Below are 15,912 nucleotides of genomic sequence, written 5' to 3' on the forward strand. Positions count from 1 at the left end.
ACTTAGGTGGTATTGCTACAATTATGTAAAATTCTTTTATATTAGCAAAAAAGAAAGAACGAGTGCTATACCATACAAATCAATTAATATACATTGTTGTATTTTATATAGACGACCATGGTGGTAATGAAATAATGAACTGGTGAACATAGAATTCTCAACTTCACTGGGCTTAGAGTAATTTCAGATGTCATGGCCCATATTTTATCAAAATCAATTAAGATTTGGGACTCCATCTTTTCTCAAATAAATTCCTGAATCATAACAATAAATCTTTAAACAATAATATACAAAGTCCTGAATCATAACAATAAATCTTTAAACAATAATATACAAAGTTTGTTATATACAAATTAAATATTTACTGTATGTAATGTGATAACACTCGAAATACTCGAGCACGTAAACAAATCTTTAAATATAGTTTTTTTTTAACCCCCAACAATTTATCTCATAAAACTTTACAAATTTACAGTTTTAACACTAACCTTTAACGAGAACCAGGACCCACCCTAGATGACCCCGATACCCTACGACCGGGTGGTGCACCGGACATCGACAGCCGTCTATTAACCGCCGGTTTCTTCTTCGCCGACCCTAACGGACTTGGGCAAGGGCTAGGGCTACGGCTTGGGCTCTGAACCGGAGCTGGAATCACGGATTTGGTCTTAGTCGATCTCGGAGAAGAAACTCGAGGTGAAGAGACACGTGGGGAAGAAGCGCGAGGTGAAGAGACTGAAGATTCTTCACGAAGTGAAGTATTTGCGATGCTGTGCCTCCGGTTTCTCGGCGATAGAACGGAGTCGTTTCCTTTTTTAGGGCTTGATGCTGCGAGCCTTCTACCGGATACTGATGGAGACCTTGGGGATGAAACGGAATTGCTCATGTCTCCGACGGACGATGAACGAGTTATGGTTTTTACCGGCGGCGGTGGTTCGTTATCGTTTGGGCTTTGGGATTCCCATGGCCGGGCTGCCATCCACCGGTCTAACCAGCTCCATCCCCAGTGGGGATTGTTTGGATCCATGAACGTTGGATTTCCATTCTTCTGATTCTTCCACATTTGCTATTGATATTCGTACAAAAAATTTTTTTTTTTTTGATGTTATGAATAGGGATTTTCAGATGGATAGATGAACATGGTAATTGGTATGGTGGTCGGAGTTTTACCTGTTGAGTTTGTGCATAAGCCAACGCTCTTTCTCGGAGTGCTGTAGCCTCGACTTTCTTCTGTAAGCTTGCTTCTACTTCCTCCTTTGTTCTTCGACTGTTATTCCATTCGCCTCCCATCTAATTCAAACATTACAAATACAATCATCAAAATAAACCATGATCATCTCCAACTCATAATATCATGCAGATACAAAAAGTAGTTCATGCACAATTCATTAAATTTTACACCAAAATATGTAAATATAATATAAACTTTTTTTAAAAAAAAAACTTATTTACATTTTTTAAAACAACTTTTGTATTTTTTTAGCTTTATATAAATTTCTTTAAAAAATAAACGACTTTAATTGACCGAAATAAAATATATTTGTTAACCCCTAAAATTGTCAAAAATATAATGACATTTTTTATTTTGTCCTAGTATAAGTTTAAAAATTGATGTTAATTCATGATATATATTTAATTTAATTTTTATGTTTCAAAGTAATCTACATTTAATACGTTTTTATAAATTTAAAAAAGTATACATAAATATTAAATGTCAAAGTGACCACCAATAATTATTAATTTTTTTTTTTAAGTCATTCATTTTTCGATTGTACTCGATCATCCACTAAAATCTTTTTTATTCTATGTTTCATTGCATTATAGAATGGATTTTTATCCTATAAACGTCATATTCAATCTTATGTAGTGTCCATTATGGCGTCTAACATAGGAGAATTTATTTATTTACGTTCATATTGTGTTGACACTTGACATGACATCGCGTAATCTAGATAAATTTTGCAATATTATATACCATGTTGTAAAATTGGATGTAAATTTTGTTTATCTAGTTGAAATTCATTCTAACAATATATTATACAATGAAAATGAAGTTTATTTGTATACCAAGTGCAATTAAAATAAAATATAAGTGTGATTTAACAAGCAAATTGAATAGTATTGATGATATTTTATAACATTAACCTTATATAAAGCACATAATCAACGAAAACATAATTGAAATTCTAGTATATTTTAGGTGTGAGGTGAGGGTAAAACTTACAGAAAATCTCATGTTGTCAAGCTCTCTCTCACGTTTCTGCATAAGTTGTCGTTGGAGTGCCTGATTCTCTTCGGACATTCGAATCCTTCTGGCTCGAACTTGAGACTGGACACGTGCAAGAGTCTGCATACATCTTAAAGTTGTAATCGCTTGCCGTTTCACTGATTGACTTTGAATCAACACTTTTAACCTTATATACCCCTTCAAAGACCTTAACTTTCTTCTTGCCTTTCATTTCAACAATTAAAAAAAGAGTAAAAACTAAAATCCCATTTATAATAATTTTATATTACCGTATTTTTTACATAGGTGCGTTGACATTACCGAAAACCGCCGGAAAGCTGTCTGAATCTTGATGGCAGCTATGTCTTCTTTAGATTTACCCAATAAACGTCGGAAAGCTGCTGCTGCTACTGCCGCCCTTGAATAGGCAAAAGAAGGTTTGACCGGTTCGTTGACCGGTTTTGGGGGTTTGGGCGGCGGTTCAAACTCTGGTTTTGGGGGTTTTTTCTCCTCGATTACAGGGTTTGTGGGTTTGTTTGGTTCGATTTTGGGTTCTGTGGGTTTGTTCGGTTGAATTTCCGGTTCTGCGGGTTTTTTTGGTGAGTTCTCCGGTTCTGCAATGGTTACCTCCTCCTCCGGTTCAGGGAAAGGGGAACGAAGTGCAGGTGTTGCGAATACAGATTCTTCATGTGGGGTCTCTGATTCGATGTTCTTTTGCTTCCCAAACCATGATTTTTTAGATGCTGTTTTCTGGGGCTGTTTTCAGTGATAAGATTAAGAAGATATGAGTGTGGAAAGATATGTTGACATTTCGTCGAACACGTTGTGTTAAGAGGAGCACGATGAAATGGAAACAGAAACACATACCTTTTCTTTTTTCTCCTTGGAATCATAACTAGGGATCAAAGCTTTCCTCACTGCAGAAAACCAACCTCCCTTCTTTCCCATTAGCTCGTCAAATCATCTTCCAAACAGCAACAAAAAAAATGCTTAAATTGAAATCCAATTTACGATAAAGATAATTAACGACGATAAGGAAAAATGGAAATGCATATTGCCTACTGAACCAATTCAATGGAAAAATAACCGAAATTAAACGGATATTTAAAACCCAGAACTACATAAATTGACACAAAATCTCAATTGTGAATCAAGACCGATATTGAAATTTTACAATAAAAGCACCATCGCATCAACGGTTTCCCAATTAAATGATATGACAATCAAGACAAACAAAAATGCATATTGTCAACTAAACCAATTTAATTGATAAGTCGAAAGAAAATAAACGAATATTCAAAACCCAGATAAACCAATGTCATGGAGAAAAGAGTTACTCATGTTAATTGAGATTATTTGGGCGCATTGCATCACAAACCCCTATGATTTTTAAGAATCGAATAGTAATCAAGAAGAAAAAACAGAGACAAGTTTTGGGGGGGAAACATGAAGATTAACGACATATGTCGAATAACAAAATGAAATAAAAAAAGAAACAAAGAGAAGCATTGATGTTGATTTTGTTAAAATTGAAATAAGAGGGAGATAGTTACCTGCAACAGAAGATCAGAAAGTTGAAATCTTTCTGAAAGTCTTGTTGAAAGAAATAATAAGCCTTCTGCTGCGGAGATTATTAGAGGCAGGGAAATGACCTTTAGAACGTCGCCCTTGAAATGGAGGAAGAAGGGTTTTCGCTATTTTGGGAAATGAGCAGTTGAGGTTGAGGATCATATTAAGTTAACGTTTTGCTTTCGCGGGTCATTAGTAACGACCGTTTTTTTTTTTTGAAAAGTTATTAAATTACATGAATGGTCGGGTTAGAATAAAAGAAATTAAATATATATATATATATATATATATATATATATATATATATATATATATATATATATATATATATATTTTATATATCTTCCTACTCATTTGAAATTATGACAAATATATTAAAATATTATTAATCTTATCCAAATATAACACATGTCATCATTATAAATGGGTAAAAGGATATATAAGAACAAAAAGTATGATACATTTAATTTCTCTTAAGAATAATCTACGTTTTTTTTGTATGTGTGTAAATTATACATGTTTAGTCCTAATAGAATCGTGAAATCACTATATTTAATTTGCCAATTTATTTTTTAATTTGGTTATATTTTATTTATCTCTCCATGTCTTTTCTTTAATTTGCCGATTTCTTTTGTAACCCAATTCCCACACTTCCTTTTATTTGGCATCTATCTCTTCATCTCTTTTCTTTAATGGAAGAAACCCTAAACCACCTCCTTAGACTAGCGTTACCAACAGAAAACCTATGTAACATTGTGAATGATTACTCCCACAAACCCGTATCTATTTACTCTCTTTTTCTCCGTCACCGACTTTTAACAACCACCTCATACTTTTAACCCTCACACTCACCAACTAACCTTAAGTCCCAGTCATCCGTTTAGAACACCATATGTAACAGACCGACTTTTCTCAATAAATATTTCGGGGATTTATTAGAGTTTTTCTACAAAATGCGGAATTCTAAACTTCTAAACATTTTGCATCACAGGAATATCATCGGGTTTACAATAAATCATAACCACAATTTAAAGCAACAAACAAATACTAAACAACAAATCTAATTCTAGTATAAGTCCTTAGTGCTCCTACCTCCTCCCGTATAACGACTACTACCTGAACCTGCAAAACATGAAAATCTACAACATCAGACAACAAATCTGGTGAGTTATATCATAGTCCGTTTTCATGTCATGATACTCTATTTCTCATCTCATCTCTTTGCCTTTCTCATCTTCTCATCTTTTCTCATTCGCATCTCATCTACTCTACTCTTCACATGCTCTTTTCATGTCATACGTTGTCGCACTATATCTTTACCTTTTCTCATTCTCTTGCTCTGTCTTCATCTCATATCATGCTCTTCTCTTACTATATCTATAACGCTTCTCATCTTACCACACACCCTTTTTATATTCTACCTTCACAACTTATCATGCCCTTCTCTCTCACCTCGTACTCTTTTTTATTCCATCTCATGCCTTATCATCTCTCTTTTTTTCCATCCCATCTCAACTCTCATCTCTTCTCATATCATGTCTCTCTGTACTTCACCTATCATAAAAAGGGACAACATACTTTGACCTTACCGATGTACATTCTTCCGGACTTAGTCCGTTCACTTTGATCCCTCAAGGGTCCTTTGGCAACTTTTCTTTTCATGCACCCTTCATGGATTGTAGTGATCCCTCATGGATCCTATACACATAATCCCTCACGAATTACTTATCAAGGTTCTCTAAAGAAACCTCTCTTACTTTATTCCAATCATGGAAAACTTTCTCAATCTCTTCTAACCACACATAAGCTCATTCGCATAGGAATCATAATCTTATTCCCGTAGGAATCATAATCTTATTCCCGAAGAAATTGTAATCTCATTCACAAAGGAATCATATCTTATTCCTGAATGAATCATAATATATTCATGAAGGAATCGTCTTTCTACATTCTCCAAATCTTTCATGTGAGTGTTATAGTCTATCCATAGTCGTACACATCACATGTCATAACATTCTATTTCATCATTCCCTTAAGAAATCTTCTACTCTCAATCTAGTGCTTAATTTATTACGTACTTAATCAAAATCTTCATCTCATAACATGTAGGTATTTATCACAATACCATTAGCATCTAATAATACACTTATACTCTATCTTCATCTAATATATTATGGATATTTAACACAATACCACTAATATATAATCATATATACATATTCATCCAATAGATTATAATTCATATAATCATACTCTATATTCATCTATTATCTTGTAGGTATTTAACAAAATACCATTTACTGTTGGGTTATGAGCATAACATCATTCCTATGGTGTCCATACAACCCTAATTGCTTTGATCTAGGTTTTTCTAATTTGAACATACAACATTGAATACCAAAGCAATAAACCATATGAACTAGCATATAATTTGAAATTGACATATTATTAGGGTTAGAAACATTACCTTGATTGTTATGTAGCAATAATAATCACAATCCTTCTTGATCTTGACTCCTGAAAGCCTACTGCCCCAAGAGTTGCACATCTAATGGAGTCACAAACACCCAATGCAAGAGGAAGAATTGGAGAGGGAAAGATTTCGGCTAGGGTTTCTCATAGAAGACTTGGTAGTTGAAAATCCTTAGTATAGGGGTCTATTTATACTTGTGGCTGCTAGGGTTTTAGGTGTAAACCCTAATAAGAATGCTTAAGCCTTAAGTAGCCCATGAACTCCTTCCTTAGAGCCCATGGATGAAATCTTATGGGCTTCCCCATAAATTTCGTCCACTCCACTATATGGAGTCCATCAACTCAATTATGCAACTATCAATGATTTGCATAACAGTCCCCAAATTATTTAATCAGTCTCTTTTGATCACCATATTAATTCTAAATTAATTTCTGATCAATACTAATTAAATAATATGATTTCCAAATAATATATTAAACTTGTAATATCCTAATAAAACCATTTTGAGTACCAATTTATTATTTATATAATAAATCCTACTCTCTCTCCTCTTGTCGTCCTATCAAGTTGCATGAGTGAAGGCAACCCAAAAGGACCATGCTCATAATCGGGTCAAGTACAAGAGAGCATTTGAGTCAAAGTTCATCCATTCCTTTTACCCAAAGTGGGATAAAAGCGATATTTCAGGAATATAAGATATTATCGTCTCACTAATCACCCGTGATAAAATCCATGAAGTGATTCAAGTGAGTGTGGGTTTAATCCAATACTCAAATCTTATTTCAGGAGCACTCACGAATACTGTAGCAAACTTTTGCTATATCTAATACACTTTAGACAATCTACAGCCAGATTCATGACAGTCTAGCTTCAATACCTACTTCCAAAGTATTTATCGACTGTGGATGGTTTGAATAATCTTATTATTCAAGAAGTCAAAACATGCGAAGTGAAACACAAGAATAATACTAATCCTATATGGACCCAAACTTTTGAGTATAAATAAAACACCTTTATTTAATCACCATATTGATTACTCATTATTCATTGTATAATGTTTCGGATAATCAACTTATTACTTGAATTATAACAACAATTGTCCCATGCTCCAAGAATGCACAATATGTTTACCAATGATCCTTAGTTTGTGAAATAGATCAATTGAACACATTTCCAATGATGCTCATTTCACAACTCCTAATCTTTGTCATAAGTGTAAGAATACCAAATTCTTGCCACTATCATGATATGTTAGATTCTAACATTTTATGCAACTTTCCTTTCGTAATGTCACAACACCAAAGCCACCAAGACTTTGCCAATGATATTACAAAGTGCTCTATTGGAGATTGTTACAAGGCAATTCCATGGATATGAAAGTTTCACATTCAAAGTACATTCTTTTGAACATCCTTCTTGCTTAAAAGTTTCTAATCTAGACATAGATTCTCGATATCCAACTCCCAATATGGAAACATTTCCATATTTTCCATACGACAACTCATTATTAATAGAATCATATTTAATCATAATAATGTCATTATGGTCCATTCGTTACTACACTTCCAACTGCCCACAAGTGACTAATCTTTGGCGAACCTTAGATTGTCCTTGACAATCGTTTAACCACCTTTAGTCATATATGGTTCCTATCCTTTTTCCCTCTTAATGCCCTAGGCATTTGGAAAATTTTTAGAACACGTAAATATTATAACATACGCAATTGATCCTGTACGCGAAGCGTATGTGACACGATACATAATGAAAAACGTGATACTTTACCAGTTTCATGCTATAATATTGCCATATATAGAATTCTTTTAAGTTGAACCTTTTCAACATAACATCCATATATGTCCTTTGACTAAATTTGATTAAAATCTCTCGATTGAAGCTTTTAGATTTTGAAAAGAAGTACAATTTCCTCTCCCTTAATTATAGCAAAACAACTTTTCAACCTCTGCAACTTTGCAAAGTGAAACTTTTGTTTTCTATAATTAATATTGCTAACTCGCAACATAATAATCATGCTCCCACTAACATGGTAATTATATCTTTACCAGCATAACACTTATGCTCCCACTAGCTTTGACATCTATTCAGAAAACAGTTAGACTTCTAGAAAACAATACTTATTGAATTTCTTAACGAAAGTTCATATTTCTATTACGAGATGCTTTGATAAGCCTTTATCTAAGCTTCTCGATCTCATACACCTTTTCTTAGATAGCTCATATGTGTGTCTAAACAATTTCAACACTTATAGCAATAAGTCTTAAATGTTTAAACTAATTGCCAAATCTCACAATTCGAACCATGATAAGGGATGCCGTAATCATGATCGAATTTGAGAATGCAATTTACACAACAGCTCGCTCCTTAAAATGTTCTTAGTGAAAACGTTTCCTCACAATCATTTTAATGAAGGAGAGAAACCTTATGACACTTAGATTTTACGATGTATGTGTTCCTATCCATGCGAATTTGTCATAACTGTAATCGCAAGACAGTGTTTGTGACAAATCTAAACTCATATGGACTGGACTTGTTCAATCTTAATTTCTTTCCACTCGACAGCATAAGGGCCTACCATGTCTTCCAAGTTGTTCGGCAGCTCACCCATACAGATCAAACTACTTTCATTGATCAAGGTGCATTACCTTTATGCATTCAAATAAGAACTCATAGAACTCACACACATAGTCAACTTTACTGGAATGGCACAGAAACAAGAATATGTAAACACGATAGGTTATAAACCTCAGGTCATGTGCTAGTGATGAATAACTAGGTTTATTCTTGATTTGTTGTTGAAACTTTTCAAGATCATGAAGACTCCCACTAACCTCTTGACATATAAGATTCCCTTATCAATAAACATTTCTTGACAAACAAATACTCAAGAGTTAGTGTGGATTCTTATCAAGACAACACTTCATACAATTGGTCTTAGTTGGTCTTTGTCTTATCAAAAGACACCACAACTTACCAATTTCAAATGTGCAAAAGTAAGAAACATTTCTACTCCACATTGTCACTCAAGTCACAATCTTGGAGTATTACTCTAAGACTCGATTTTGGAACGAAGTATGACTCATCATTTTTTTGATTTAACCACTTCAACAATTCCTAATTCCTCTTCTTAGCCATACTAGTGCACTAAGATTTACTTAGAGGATCAATTGTGATAGGGTTTCATAATCAATGAGGCGATCATAAAACATGATACTAAAGTACTCTCCCATCTTTTCAGATTGGAGAAACTTTTATCTTTCTGCCCAATTGATTCTTCTTATTCGTTCTGCAATTCGTTGAAACTTTTTAATGACTCAGAATTACACTTAATCTTGTAAGCATAACCACATTTACTATACTTTTAGTAAATCATGACGAATAATCTTATTGTTATTTGTAGTGGACTTGACTAGTGCACAACATTGTGTTCTAGTCCTTTTAGTCCTTCACTTGACTCACATACTTGTGTGAACAAGGAATTAGTCTTAATTTCCTAAGCACAAAGATTTACATACATCACATGACTCAAATCATATGATTCCAAGCTTCTGTCCAATTGAAACTTGGGCGATGTGAATCTTTCCTTACTTAGAAAAATTACGACACTACCATAAATAACATTATTAAGAATCACATCCACTTAATATTGCTTATAATAGAAACACACAAGCATCAATTTTCACAAATGACATTGCAAGGAGACATAAATAAGACAAAACTCAAAATTTATTTTATTTATCAAAAGGTGCGGAAAACTTATCCTTACAACGCAAAGTCGAATGAAAACTATGCTATTACATATTCCTAAGCAATCTATCATAACTCTAAGCAGCAACTCAAAAATCAGATCATCGAATCATGCGATCGGAATCCATTTCTTCACGATCAGACTCAACTCACTTCTACCTTTAAGCTTCCTTTCTTTTCTTCGATCCTACAACACATCAAAATGCAATCTTATCACATCATGTATTAAGAATATAAAATAGAAAACTTAATAGAGTTAGATAGTGGATTTTACCTGAAGCAGAGTCATACATCTTGACTCTCCCATCTCTTAGATCTCTCAGGTAGTCAGAGCAGCTTCGTAACCAATGCCCCTTCTCTTGGCAGTAGAAACAAATAGACTCTTCTGGAATGTTACACGGGACTATCTCAGAATCAGCCTTTCTCTTGCGTAGAGAAAACTTTTATGGACTTCCAATATTGCCATTGTCCATAGAAGGTTAGGATATTGATCTACCAGACAAATTTGCTTGACTAGTCCGCCAAATCATTGTTGATTCAACAACAATAAGCAAATAGGTAAGATCAATGAGGGTCACATCGTCGTCCATCATATAGTACTCTCTAATGAACTCTTTATATGAGTCAAGAAGTGACTGAAGAGTCCAGTCAATAGCCAACTTCCTTGAGACATCGACACCCAACATCTTCAACCTGTCAATGTGTGACTTCATCACTAAGACGTGTGCACATACAAACTTTCCATCTTCATGTCTTTTTCCCAATAGGGCTTGAGTGACTTTGAACTTTTCATGTCTTCGAACACGTAGGTCGGGGAGAATTATTGGAGGAGGTGGAGGTAGTGAAGCATGATTTCCATTTCCACAATCCAATTGTGGAACATCATCTTCAAGCAGAAAACTTTTTCCAACGGATTCAGGAAGACCATAGTAGATAGATTTTGATGGGAGAAATTCAATTTAGTTGATTGAGTCCTTAATAAAACACACAAATGAGATATTAAGGCTAGGACCCAACACAATATTCTACAACTTGGAAGAGGGATGTCGTAATCCAAATTGCAGAATATTTGAAGGTAGGTAAATGAGGATTTACCAATTTCCACCATGAAAAATGAATATCGAAAATTAGGTTTTAAATGAATTGAAACTCCTAGATCCTTTGAGATTCATTGAACTTTTCAATGGCATGTTTAAATCTCGATTGTACCCTTTAATTTTGTGACTAAGATTTCTAGGATCACAAACAAGTTGTGGATAACCATGCAAATTAGCTTGGTACTCTCGTTGTTACAAATCACCTAATCAATGTGTCAGTTAACCAAACACGCTCCATTGATCTATAATAAACACCAAGCTACCCATTGCCATCCTTTATTGGTCCCATATTAGTGTGTTGGTTAACCACACATGCTTCACTAACGACCAACAAGGTGCAATGTGCAATTTCATGGATTAGCACAAACTCCACATTTTTCCTAAAGTAACTAAGATTTGGGAATTTTTAAAGGTGTTTAGTTACCTTGTATTTCATTATACTTATAATGGAAGGTTGTGTCCTATCCTACCCGTTCGGCTAACGACCCTCCACTAGTCAAGAGTGCGGTAGGTAAGAGCGGATACCCATTCAATTGCCATTTTATAGGCAATTTCATTAAACACCCCTTACAGGTCTACTAACGGTAAGACTGACATTTACTTATACATATATGAGGCCTACTAACGGTAAGACTGACATTTACTTATACATATATAATATTAAACTTTTAATTCTATATAGTATAAGGGTGTATTTTACACTTTTAAAATACTAATTGGGTTAATCTATTAACAAATTATACTTTTAATTTGATTAACTTAAACCATGTAATTATGGATTTGTTAATTATATCTTTTAATTAAAATCTTAATTAAATTAATAAAACCATAAGGATGTAATTTGAACTTTTCAAAATACTAGAGTCTTAGAATTTAATATTTTAAAATTAATACCTTTTAATTAAATTTTAAATTCCAAAACTTGAGGACAAATTTTGAAACCTTTCAAAATATTAGGGTTTAACTATTTAAATTTCAGAAACTAAAACTGTTAAAGTTCAAATTTAAATTATAAAACCTAAAGGGTGTAAATTGAAACTTTTCAAACTTACTAGGCCAAATATCTGACTCATAATAATCCTATATTACTAAGTCAAAAAATCGAAAATCTCGGCAACAGCACCCTGGACTCGCCAAGTCCACGAATAGACTCATCGAGTTCAGGCGACTCGCCGAGTCCACTGATCACTTAAACAAGTAGCAGAAAAGTACACACCACCGAGTACAACTCAAACACCAACTCTACCGATCACTTAAACGAACCCGGTGACCTACACTTAGTTAATAATCCCAAAAGACCTAAACTAGCCAAACTACTCTTAGGTCAACCTTGGTTAAAAGGTCAAAGTCAACAAACCAGTTGAGTCAACCCAGCCAAGTACGTTGGGTGTTCCTAGATGAACACGGAGCGTACTCCTTTTGACCAAGAAGTTGAGGGTTTAACCGTGTACACACAACGTATAATTTGGTACGCCCAGTGTATGGACCTGGTCACCTCAACTTCTTATTAAGAGCCAATACATAAATTCCTTACATCCTAGTCCAGATTTAAGCCCAAAATATCATTATAAGTCATAAAGTTTCCAAATTTATGACTTTGCATGGCTAGAAGTGCTTAATACCAACAAACCATAACTTTTTAATTCATTAGGACATCCTAGCACATGCATGGGGATGAACTAAGAGCCAAGATCATATTTTTATGCTTCTAGACATTTCAAAACGTTTGAAAGGACAACTTATATGGGCTGGAGCATGCCATACTCATAAAGGCAAAGACTTGGGACCAAAATGCTTCATGAATCAAGAACTAATAAGATCTAAAGAAATGCAAGCCAAGTTCAGAACTTTATACCTCTTGGAGTTTGCTAGGTAGATGAGGATTCAAGATCCAAAGCTTCTTCAACATTCCAAAGTGATTCTATGTCCTTCCCTCTCCTTCAAGGTCACCAAAATGCGCACCAAATGTCAAGAATGCTAAAAAATGGATTAGGGTTTGCTAAGTTTGAATGAGGTGATGGAGGCTAATGAGAGAAAAGACTTGGAGGCCATAAGGATGCTTAAATAGGGTCCAAACCTAAAAATTAGGGTTTGGGATCTCACCACGTACGCCTACCGTACAATATGTACGCCCATCGTACGTGCCCACGCCCCATAATTTACAAAATTGCCACTATGGACCCTTTTGCAACATTTCTCATACACAAGGGCTAAAATGCAATAATCTTCATACTTAGGGTTAAAATTCGGAATTACCTCACCATCAGAATGTTACATTTAGTTTTCAAGCAATCACACCCCCCTTATTTTAATTGTAGTTAGTTAGTTTTATTAATCTAGTTCTATTAGATTGCATTGGTGATTCAATACAACCATTTCCCCAATGATCAATATCCCTTTTTTTTATCATTATATTAAGTGTTATTGGTAAGCAAAGGGTGTAATTTTCTTGGTGGACTTGACATCCCGCCAATAATTGAGTTGTTGACTAGTGTGTTGCCCCTCCCGATGCTTCGTGTGTTGCATAAGATGTATCTTAGTTGCTTTAATCAAATACTTGTCAGGTAATTAATAAAAAGAACACCTACAAACAACATTTTAAAAATAGAAAAATTTTATATAAAAAAATACACAGGATATACAAAATGGGTAATTCTATACGTATTTCCCCTCATTATTAAGTGCACCCATCTCTTTTAGTTTTTTTGTTTTTTGTTTATTTTTTTGTCATGTATTTTGTTTTTTATTGTCTTTCTTTTCTTTAACTAATATTATTATTTTATTTAATTATTCTTTTATATATATATATATATATATATATATATATATATATATATATATATATATATTAAAGTTGGACCATCCTTAGGAACAGTAAAGTTCCTAAGGAGTTGGCATAAATGGTCCTGTGTCTATGTGGTGGTTATAATTATGAGTCGTTTCTTTTAAGGGGTCATATTTTGCCATTTTCTATATTCTATGTACACATGTTGTTCTTTTATCTCCTCCACCGCCTCCCTAACTCGGTAAGTAAATAACATTACGATTGGTGTCATCCCTTCTTCCAAGAATCACTGCTTACACCCTATTTTTTCATTTTCTTTTTCTTCTTGCCTCCACCTCCAGTGAATCACTTTAATCGACTTCACCGCCTAAAGACCTCGGTAGTTTCTAGGGTTTTTGTTCCTTTTCTATCTTCGATTGTCTTTTGGGGATATTGCGTCTTCCTTTTCGATTATTCTCATAAACAGAAGGTGGTGATGGAAGGAGTTCACTCCAATATTCCGATGACGGAAGGAGTCACTACAGGTGGAGAAGCAGCCCAAGAAAACGTTGACAGAGGCCAACACCACCGCCATCGTATTTTTTTACCTCGATCGCCACCACCATCAGCCACCTCATCTAAACTTACGATTAGGGCTTGATGAAGACCATCGCTCCCGCTGGACTCGCTACAAGGTAAGGAATTTGATCTTTTGCTTTTCCTGGTGTCTAGTATTCGTTATTTCGCTTCGTTTGTTGTATAGGGGTTATCACTATCGCCTGGTTACCTTATCTGTTTTCAATTACAGTATGTTCGAAGAAGGAAAAATAGATTGTGTGTGTTTGTTTGAAAGAATTCAAGAGGCGGAAGGCATAAATCGAACTCATAGGGAGGTCAACTGTCGATGAAGGTGGTGCTAACACAAATTGAAGGTAATATAATTGATTTCTCTGTTTTTCCTTTCGTTCCTATTCCAATCATCATCTCCAAATATTTTTCTTTTTGAAAACCATGGAATTTTAGATTGTATTTGTTGCTTCAACTAGTGCCACTTGATTCCGGTGCTCCATTGCTATGTGCTGGGATCACAACTTACAACCCCCTCAAACACTACGGACCAGACAAGCCCGGTATGAAGATCATGATAGTTGGTCTTGGTGGACCCGGTCATGTTGCAGTGAAGATAGGCAAGGCTTTTGGGGCTGAAGTTATGGTTTTTAGTACGACCCTAGTGAAGACGGATGAAGCACTTGGCGGACTTAAAGCTGACCATTTCATTGTTAGCAAAGACTTAGACCAAATGCAGGTCAACAACACCCCCTTCTACTTGGAACAAGTTATTTGTTTTCATTGGATTAATGGTTAATGTTTTGAATGTCATCCAATGTGGATTGAGACCATTTATGAGCACTTTGCTCTCATACAATCACACAAGCCTGTACTCGGAGTCTTAGCCAACATTTTCTCCAATTTTTTTGGTTTCTTGCACGTAAGGTCTTTGACGTATTGTCTCTATGTGCATTTTCAATTTTGTTGCTACTTCTTTATGTTTTCATCAGGGTGTGTGACATCCCCAAAATCTCGGCCAGAAAAGACCGGTTTCATTTATGCTTTTTAAATATTTTCAGAGTAGATTCTTTTGATTTAAAAGAGTTGCGGAATTTGTTCCCAAAAACAAAACATGATAAAATAGATTTTTATCAAAACATTTCATAAAGAAATATAATTTCATTTCATAATCAAAATCGGGATGTCATGTTCCGATACAGACCATAAAGCATAAACGATAACATTACAAGTCATTCAACAAATATATACATATACAGACTTGTAAACAAAACAACTTGATGATTCATCCATCTTATGCCCTTGCGCCACTACCTGTAATACAAATAAACTGAGTGGGTCAGGCTTAGGAGCCTGGTGAGCATATAGGGTTTTCAACCCGCAATAAATAATTATATTCACTTTTACCAACCAACAATAACTCAATTACCCATTCCCGTTATCCTCACTTTAT

The 15,912-nt window shown here is 34.5% G+C and overlaps 2 protein-coding genes across 2 annotated transcripts; one reads left to right on the forward strand and one right to left on the reverse strand.

Annotated features, from left to right (window-relative positions):
• Window positions 1-242: 242 nt before the first annotated feature.
• LOC111877192 (protein IQ-DOMAIN 2) lies at window positions 243-3,933 on the reverse strand. Its single transcript, XM_023873718.3, has 6 exons — window positions 3,781-3,933; window positions 3,095-3,191; window positions 2,549-2,983; window positions 2,225-2,452; window positions 1,171-1,290; window positions 243-1,066 (listed from the first exon to the last, which is right to left on the reverse strand). The coding sequence occupies exons 2-6, from the start codon at window positions 3,173-3,175 to the stop codon at window positions 491-493; spliced, it is 1,440 nt and encodes a 479-aa protein (XP_023729486.1). The 5' UTR covers window positions 3,176-3,191; window positions 3,781-3,933; the 3' UTR covers window positions 243-490.
• A 10,749-nt stretch (window positions 3,934-14,682) lies between these two features.
• On the forward strand, window positions 14,683-15,362 carry LOC122195607 (mannitol dehydrogenase). The gene is made up of 2 exons (XM_042897621.2): window positions 14,683-14,824; window positions 14,939-15,362. Exons 1-2 carry the CDS (start codon window positions 14,797-14,799, stop codon window positions 15,256-15,258), a joined length of 348 nt encoding a protein of 115 aa, XP_042753555.1. The 5' UTR covers window positions 14,683-14,796; the 3' UTR covers window positions 15,259-15,362.
• The last annotated feature ends 550 nt before the right edge of the window (window positions 15,363-15,912 follow it).

This window comes from Lactuca sativa, chromosome 8, assembly GCF_002870075.4.
Source record: "Lactuca sativa cultivar Salinas chromosome 8, Lsat_Salinas_v11, whole genome shotgun sequence".
NCBI lineage: Eukaryota > Viridiplantae > Streptophyta > Magnoliopsida > Asterales > Asteraceae > Lactuca > Lactuca sativa.